Source organism: Mandrillus leucophaeus, unplaced genomic scaffold (assembly GCF_000951045.1).
Source record: "Mandrillus leucophaeus isolate KB7577 unplaced genomic scaffold, Mleu.le_1.0 Scaffold498, whole genome shotgun sequence".
Lineage (NCBI taxonomy): Eukaryota > Metazoa > Chordata > Mammalia > Primates > Cercopithecidae > Mandrillus > Mandrillus leucophaeus.
Genome location: NW_012105342.1, coordinates 427,703 through 437,283, shown reverse-complemented (window position 1 = coordinate 437,283; position 9,581 = coordinate 427,703). Strand labels below are relative to the sequence as shown.

At 37.0% G+C, this 9,581-nt stretch overlaps 1 protein-coding gene across 2 annotated transcripts in view; it reads right to left on the bottom strand.

Moving 5' to 3' along the window:
* TJP1 (tight junction protein 1) overlaps positions 1–9,581 on the bottom strand; it is a 263,802-nt gene that overhangs the window by 98,703 nt on the left and 155,518 nt on the right. For both annotated transcript variants that reach the window (XM_011995773.1, XM_011995774.1), the window contains one exon: positions 8,627–8,683. In XM_011995773.1, the coding sequence (XP_011851163.1) occupies positions 8,627–8,674 (48 nt within the window). In that variant the 5' untranslated portion in view covers positions 8,675–8,683. The remainder of the gene's footprint in view (positions 1–8,626; positions 8,684–9,581) is intronic.

The following is a 9,581-nucleotide window of genomic DNA, read 5'->3' as shown; positions in this document are numbered from 1 at the left end:
ATGGTCTCGATCTCCTGACTCGTGATCCGCCCACCTCGGCCTCCCAAAGTGCTGGGATTACAGGCGTGAGCCACCACGCCCGGCCTCCATACTATTCTTCATAGTGACTGTACTAGTTTACATTCTTATCAACAACATATAAGAGTTCTCTTTTTTCTGCATGCTCACTAGCATTCGTTATTGCCTGTCTTTTTGATAAAAGCCATTTTAACTGAGATGAAATATTTCATTATAGTTTTGATGAGTATTTCTCTGATTAGTGATGTGGACCATTTTTTCATATACCTGTTGACCATTTATCCATATGTCTTCTTTTGAGAAACATCTATTCAGCTCTTGGGCTTCAGATCTTTTGCCCATCTTAAAATTGGATTTCTTTTTCCTATTGTTTTAGCTCCTTATATATTCTGGTTATTATCTCTTGCCAGCTGGGGAGTATGCAAATATTTGCTCTCATTCTGTGGGTTGTTGCTTCATTTTGTTGACTGTTTATTGTGCAGCAGCTTTGAGCGTGATGTGATCCCACTGTCCATTTTGTTGTGGTTGCCTGTTCTTTGGAAGTCTTACTCAAGAAACCTTAGCCTAGACCAATGACATTATTTCCCAATGTTTCTTCTAGTAGTTTCATAACTTCAGGTGTTTAATCCATTTTGATTTGTTTTAGTATATAGCAAGAGATAGGGGTCCAGTTTCATTCTTCTACATGTGGGTGTCCAATTTTCCCAGCACCATTTATTGCAGACTGTCCTTTCCCCAATGTTCTTGGTGACTTCGTTGAAAATGAGTTGGCTGTAAATGTGTGGATTTTTTTCTGGGCTCTCTATTCTGTTCCACTGGTCTCTGTCTGTTTTTCTGCCAGCACCATGCTATAGCTCTGGAGTATAATTTGAAGTCACATAATGTATGTAATGTGATTTCTTCAGTTTTGTTCTTTTTGCCCAGGATTGCTTTGCCTACTCTGGGTCTTTGTGGTTCCACAGAAATTTTAGGACTGTTTTTCCAATCCCAAAACATTCTTCTGTGAAGAATGTCATTGGTATTTTGACAAGGGTTGCAATGAATCTGTAAATTCCTTCGGGTAGTGTGGACATTTTAAAACACTGATTCCAACAATACTGAATCCATGACCATGGAGTATCTGTCCACTTTTTGGTGTCCTCTTCAATATCTCTCATCAGTGTTTTATAGTTTTCACTGTAGACATTTTTTGCTTCTTTGGGTAAGTTTATTCCTACGTATTTTATTTGTAGCTACTGTAAATAAGATTATTTTATTGGTTTATTTTCCAGATTGTTTGCTCTTGGCATACAGAAATGCTGCTGATTTTTATATGCTGATTCTGCATCCTGCAATTTTACTAAACCTCAGTTCTAACAGTTTTCTGGTAGAGTCCTTAGGTGTTTCTAAATTTGAGATACTATTTTCTGCAAACAAGAGTAATCTAACTTTTTTCTTTCCAATTTGGATGCCTTTTCTTTTCTTCTCCTGTGTAATTGCTCTGGCTAGGACTTCCAGCACCACACTGAAGAAAGGTGGTGAAAGTGGGTATCTTTGCCATCTTCCAGATCTTACATACAGGAAAGGTTTCAGATTCCCCCCCATGATACTAGCTGTGGGTTTATCTGTCTGTGGCTTTTATTATGTTGAGGCATGTTCCTTCTACATGCAGTTGAGTTTTTATCATGAAGGGATGCTGAATTTTACTGAATACTTTTTTGGCATCTATAGAAATGGACACGTTTTATGTCCTTCATTCTTTTGATGTGATGTATCGTATTTACAGATCTGAATATGTATTAGGTGGTTCTCTTACTGCTATAAAGAAATACCTGAGACCGGGCAATTTACTTAAAGAAAAGAGGTTTCACTGGGTCACTATTCTGCAGGCTGTACAGCAAGCATGACAGCATCTGCTTTGCTTCTGGGGAGGCCTCAGGAAATGTATAATCAGGGCAGAAGGCAAGAGGGGAACACACAGATCACATGGCCAGAGTAGGAGACGAGAGCAGGGAGGTTTAAAGAACTAGACCTCATGAGAACTCACTCACTATACAGTAGCAAGGGGAGGTGGTGCTAAACCATTCATGAGAACTCCACTCCTATGATCCAATCACCTTCCACCAGGCCCCTCCTCAAACAATGGGGATTACAAATCAACATAAGATTTGGGCAGGGACACAAACACAAACCATATCAGAGTATGCTGAACCATCCTTGCATCCCTGGGATGAATCCCACTTGATTACAATGAATGATCTTTTAAATACATAGTTGAATTTGGTTTGAGGATTTTGCATCTCTGTTCAAAGATACTGGCCTGTAGTTTTCTTTTTTTGTTGTGTCTTTTTCTGGTTTTGGTACCAGGGAAATACTGGCCTCGTAGAATGAATTTGGAAGTATCCTCTTCTTAGCTTTTTGGAATAGTTTGAGTAGGAGTGATATAATTCTTCTTTAAATGTTTGGTAGAATTCAGCAGTGAAGCCATCAGGTCCTGGGCTTTTCTTTGAGTGGAGACTTTTTATTACTACTTGCACTGAAAATCTATTTTTTTTTAATTCAAAAAACACAAAAACAAACAAAAAACAACCAAAAAACCTTTCCTGGAGGGATGGCTGGTGAGGACTTTGATTCTGTCATAGTCTCTCTGTGATAAGGCTCAGACGAAACTCAGCTATTTTCCTAGTGCAACAGTTAGTATATTTAACAACCAAAGAATTGTGAGTTATATACCTCTCTTATCTCTATGTATCTTCTGATGACATTTTCTGGGCTGCCCTCTCATGGCAAAAAAAAAAAAAAAAAAAAAAAAAAATTGAGGCACAGAAAGAAGCCAGGTACAAAATGGAAGCTGCACTAATCATCTAAAGCAGGCATTATCATAACAGACTTGCCTGAGCCATTACCTACCACAATGAATTGGTATGACACTTTTTAACAACGTCAGAAAAATCAGATTCTGTTTTCTTAATATTCAGGATCTTTCTCACTTTCCCTGAGCTAATGAGACACAGGTTTGTGGTAAATACATTCATTATTTTCCTACACATGAATTCCTAACAAAACCAAGCAAGAGCATCCAAATGGAAGACATACTTCAGCTAATTTAAAGGTGTCTTATGTCATTTTGCTTACTGAAAAAACTGAAAAGGTAGTAGGGAAAAGATATAATGTGGTAATAGCAAACTGCACCTGTGGTCTCTAATGAATAATCTCACTTCTAGTAAACAAAAAACTATCAAAAGAACTTAATTGAAACTCAAGGTAAACAAAAGGGTGAAAATATTAAAATAAGAGCAGAAATCAATGAAACAGAAAACAGAATAAAGAGTATCAATGAAAACAAAAGCAGGTATTTTGAAAAGATCAATAAAATTGTCAAACCTCTAGCCAGACTGACTAAGAAATAAGACACAAATTACCAATATAAATAATGAAACAAAACAAAACAGCCTTACAGAACCATCCAAAATCCAAAATTAAAAATAAGGGAATAGTATGAACAATGTTATGCTCGTAATTTTAACAACTTACATGATAAAGACAAATATTTTGAAAGATACTACCGGTCAGGCACTGTGGCTCGCACCTGTAATCCCAGCACTTTGGGAGGCTGAGGTGGGAGGACTGCCTGAGGACAGGAGTTCAAGACCAGCCCAGCCAACCTGGTGAAACACCAGCTCTACTAAAAACACAAAAACTAGCCAGGTCTGGTGGCGCATGCTTATAGTCCTAGCTACTCGAGAGGCTGAGGCAGGAAAAGCGCTTCAACCCCAGAGGCTGCAGTGAGCCGAGATCGTACCACTGCATTCCAGCTTGGGTGATACAGCAAGACTGTCTCAAAAAAAAAAAGAAAAAAAAAAAGATACAACCTACCAAAACACAAAACAAAACTGTAACAAGGAAGAAACACATAACCTGAATATTTATATACAAAGTTAAAGAAACTGAATTTGTAATGAAAACCCTTCCCACAAAGAAAACTCTAGCACCAGATACAGGGAACTTCCTCAATCTAACAAATGGCAAAACAAAAATACAAGGGAACTTCCTTAACCTGACAAAAGGCATCAACCAAAAAACACTTTCTGATGAAAGACAGCTTTTACCCAGTATTAGGAGTAAGGTAAGTATGCCTACTCACCATTCCTAATTAACAACATCCTGAAAGTTCAAGCTAGTGCAAGAAGGCAAGAAAAAGAAATAAAGAGCACTCAAAAGGAGGGAAAAAACTGCCTCTATACACAGATGACATGACTGCCTACACATAGGAAAACACCAAGGAATCTACACAAGAAAGTTCCTACAACTAGTAATTTTAAGACTGCAAGGTTGCTATTAAAAAACAAACAAACAAACTCCATTTCTACACAGTAACAGGGAACAATCAAATATTGAAGTAAAAAAAAAAAAAACTATTTACAATAGCACCAAGAAACATGACATATTTAACTATAAACCTAACAAAATGTGTGCAGGATCTATTTGCCAAAAATTACATTACATTAAAGAAATAAAACAATGAGGAGATAACATTATATTCAGAGTTTGGAATATTCAATATTGTTAAAATGTTAATTCTCTCCCATGATTTGTAGATTCAAATGCAATCCCAATAAATCCCAGCAGGTTTTATTTTCTTTGATGGACGGAAGATAAAAGTTGACAAAATTATTCTAAAATTTATACAGAAAGGCAAAGGAGCTAGAATAGCCAAAATAATTTTTTAAAGTATTTGAAGGATTTGCCCTCCCTGATTTCCACATTTAATATAAAGCTACAGTAACAGATACAGAAGTAGGTGGTAAAAAAGGCAGACACACAGATCAACGGACCAGACAAGGGAGTCCAGAAATATGTGGTCAATTTATTTTTGACAAAGGGAGAGAGGCAACTAAACGGCCAAAATGTAACCTTTCAAACAAAATGCTTCTTCAAAATAAATACTGGACATCTATATGAACAAAAAAAACCTCTCTGCCCGTATCTCATGGCACAAACAGAATTAACAGAAATAAAACTTTTAAAGGAAAACAGAGGAAAAACTTCTTGATTTTGGGTTTGGCAAAGATTTCTGAGATACAAAACCAAAAGCATGATTGATAAAAGCAAAAATTAACAAACTGGACTTTATCAAAAATTTTTCTATCTTTCCTTTTGAGACGGAGTCTTACTCTGTCACCCAGGCTGAAGTGCAGTGGCATGATCTCAGGTCACTGCAACCTCTGCCTCCTGGGATCAAGCGATTCTCCTGCCTCAGCCTCCCGAGTACCTGGGACTATAGGCACATGCCAACATTCCTAGCTAATTTTTGTATTTTTAGTAGAGATAGGCTTTCACCATGTTGGCCAGGCTGGTCTCAAATTCCTGGCCTCAAGTGATTCGCCTGACTTGGCCTCCCAAAGTGCTGGGATTACAGGCGTGAGCCCCTATACCTGGCCAGAGCTTTATCAAAACTTAAAGCATGTACTGCAAAAGATACTGTCATTAAGAGAAAGAAAAGGCAAATCACAGAATGGGAAAAAAGTATTTACAAAATAATACCTGATAAAGAACCTGTATCCTGAATACGTAAATAAATAAATGAATAAATCAAAAACCAAAAAAAAACCTCTCAAAACTCAGTAACTTCTGTGTACCAAAAAGAACAATCACAGAGTAAAAAGGCAATCCATGGAAAGGAAAAAAATATTTACAAATCATATATTTAATAACTGGTTAATATCCAAAATATATAAAGACTACTGCAACTCAACAACTAAAAAACAAGCAACATAGGGCTTAAAAATGGGCAACAGACTGGAATACGTGAAGTCTATGTTGTATTTTGCCACAAGGTTATAAAACCTCAATAAGAAAAGCCCAATTAAAAATGGGCAAAAGATTTGAATACATTTTACCAAAGATATATGGGTAACAAATGAGCACATCAAGAGATCATGAGTCTTTAGAGATAAGCAGACTAAAACCACATGTGATACCACTAGGTACACATTGAATGGCAGTTTGTCTTGCTCTGTTGCCCAGGACGGAGTGCAATGGCGCAACCTCGGCTCATTGCAACCTCTGTCTCCTGGGTTCAAGCAATTCTCCTGCCTCAGCCTCCCAAGTAGCTGGGACTACAGGCGTGGGCCATCACGTCTGGCTAATTTTTGTATTTTTAGTAGAGATGAGGTTTCACTGTATTGGCCAGGCTGGTCTCGAACTGCTGGCCTCAGGTAACCCACCAGCCTCTGCCTCCCAAATTGCTGGGATTACAGGCGTGAGCCACCGTGCGCTGCCTTTTCTTTTTTCTTTTCAAATCTCACAATACGGATTGAGTATCCTTTACCCGAAATGCTTGGGACCAGAAGTGCTTCAGATTTCAAATGTTTTGGATTTGGGAATACTTGCATTACGCTTACCGGTTTGGCATTCATAATCTGAAAATCCAAAATTCAGAATGTTCCAATGAGCATTTCCTTTAAACATGACGTCATCACCAAAAAGTTGTGAATTTCGCATTTTAGATTTCAGATTTGGGATGCTCAACCCGTACCAAGTGCTGATGAGGACACAGAACAACTGGAGCTCTTATACACTGCCAGTGGCAGTGTTAGATGGTATAGAGAGTTTGACCATTTCTTTAAAACTTATTACCATGGGACCCACAGCCAAGTCTTTTCCTAAGTATTTACCCAAAAGAAATAAAAAGTTATGTTCATACAAAAGTCTGTCCACTAAAGGAGGTTTGTTCATAATCAATGGAAACTGTAAAACCCAAACATACCGCAGCTGGAGAACGGACACACAATTATACATTCATACAATGAAATGCTACTCTGCAATAAGAGAAACTACTGATAGAGTAACATCATGGAGAAATCCCAAATACATTAGGCTACGTGTAAGAAGTCAGTCTCAAAAGGCTACATGTTTTATGAGTCCATTTATATGACATTCTAGAAAAGGCAAAAAAGTACAAAAAGAAATCATATCATTGGTTAAGTGGAGGTGAGGGGACAGGGATGATTAAAAATAGGTGTAAGGGAAAGTTTTTGTATTGAAGTTGTCTTGTATTTTAATTGTGGTGGTTACATGACTGTGTACGCTTGTCAAAACTCAGAACTGTACACTAAGGGTCAATTTTACTATATGTAAATTATACCAATAAAAACAATGAAAGTCTTAATAAAAACAAATGTAATGTGATAAAAATAATAGCAAATCATTGACATCACCACCAGTCATAAGGTAAGAAGTTATTTTATATGTTTAATCATATGTATCTGATTTAAATATGTTGCCTATCAATACATTTCAAACAAAGGGAGGCCATATTGCAGGTTTATGAAAGTTAAGGTTAGTATTATTTAATGATTTTCTTCACCATTTAATAATGAAACATTACAAAGTTGACTATAAAGTTTTTTGAGAGGGAATCTTGCTCTGTCGCCAAGGCTGGAGTGCAGTGGCACGATCTCAGCTCATTGTAAACTCCGCCTCCCAGGTTCACGCCATTCTCCTGCCTTAGCCTCCCGAGTAGCTGGGACTACAGGCACCCGCCACTATACCTGGCTAATTTTTTTGTATTTTTAGTAGAGACAGGGTTTCACTGTGTTATCCAGGATGGTCTCGATCTCCTGACCTCGTGATCTATCTGACTCGGCCTCCCAAAGTGCTGGGATTACAGACGTGAGCCACCTCACCTGGCCAAAAACCACTATTTTTTAATAATTAATTTACCCATTATCTACTATGTGCAGATCCAAACATTCGTGAGATAATCAGGGGCAGAGTCCAGGAACATGACTCTCTTCCCTTTCCATCTTCCTACTAATGGATACAGCTGGTAGAAATAGTAAGTGTAAAGTGCAAGGTCAATATTTAAATATTCTCTCTTTCCATACATTCTCTAAGAAAGGGAGTAATCAGTAGATTCAGCTCTCTTCAAAGAGAGGAAAGAGAATTTTGAGAGGCACTTAACTTTACAAATTGGTAAAGCATGAACTGGTGTCAATTTGTTCCATTTTAAACTTGGGAAAATCAAGGCTTTCGAAGGTGACTGAATCACTTCCCCATTTCTAAAGCAAGAGAAAGGAAGAACTAGAATTCAAATTGATAGCAGTCTCACTTCAGACAAAGTTCTTAGTCCCACCAAGTAAGAACTCATCTCTTACTACTACTCATCTCTCTTCTCGCATCTGCAATTGTTTAAGCAACAGCTTGGGTCAACATGGTAGAAATCAGTTAAGTATCTTTTAGGATTTTATTATGCATACAACCGGTTTAATTTCTAACTTCACTCCCACAATGCATGCATATATACTCAGAAAGGTTGAAGCAGTTTATAATAATTTATACTAATATACAGAGTCTTTTATCTGATCACTCAAAAATTTAAAAAGCATATCACTTACTTTTTAAGTCAGGAATAAAAGCAGCAAATACTCAAAAGGATATATGAAAAAGTAATCATGCTCACTTTTGACCTTAATAAAAAATTATTTTAACTCTAATTTTAAACAAAAGAATATAGAAAAAGTTTCCTCCTTCCTCTGGCTTCCTGACATCTGGCTTTCCTCCATTGTTTTCCAAGCTGCCAGTATCCTGAGTTATACACAGATTATTTACTGCAACACAAACTTACCCTGTGAAGCGTCACTGTATGTTGTTCCCATATAGCTGTTTCCTCCATTGCTGTGCTCTGATAAAGGAAAAGAAAAATAAATCATTTACCTTTTAAGAAAATGTCCTTAATAAGGTGAGCAAGAACATCCAACAATTCAGCATATTGAAATACCAAAATTCACACTGTTAATATTAGAGATACCCTGAAAGGACCTTAATAATTATGGAAAGTTTTTTGTTTGCTTTTAAGAGACAGGAAACGACACACAGGAACTTCCTTTGTTTTTAACTTAATTTGGACAGCTGCTCTATATTCATTTCATGCAAGCTGAAATCAGTATTCAAGCTAACTCTGCAACTTTGTACTTAATATTCGACAGAAAAGAGTAAAAACTGGAGCGGTATTATCTTAAAATATCTAATGGCATGTAAACATTTAAAAGCATCTCTTATGTTTTACAAAGGAAGAGAAATGCCTCGAACACAGTAATTATAAATATACATGTTACAGGAAAACAGATAAAACCATTGCTAGGCTTGGCAAACGGCTGCTTTAAGGTCACAAACATGACTGCTCTACCTAGTTTCAGTTTTGCTACAGAATTACCTTCTCAAGCTTCACTTATAACCAAAAGAAAAAGAACAGCTTTTCTAGTGTATGTATCACACACGCAGACACACACAAGAAACAAAAACAAAAAAGAACAATCTCCCAAACTCCCCCAAGCATCATTATAAAATAAAAGCGATATGAGCTCCAATACAGGTCCCACCCAAATTATAGTGTACTTCAGTTTTACCTCTTGTCACGAGCCCCTCACTAGAGAGTAAAATAAATTATTATCTAAGGCAGGGGTGTCCAATCTTTTGGCTTCCCTAGGCCACACTGAAAGAAGAAGAATTGTCTTGGGCCACACATAAAATACACTAACACTAATGAAAGCTGATGAGCTTTAAAAAAAAAAAAAAAAAAA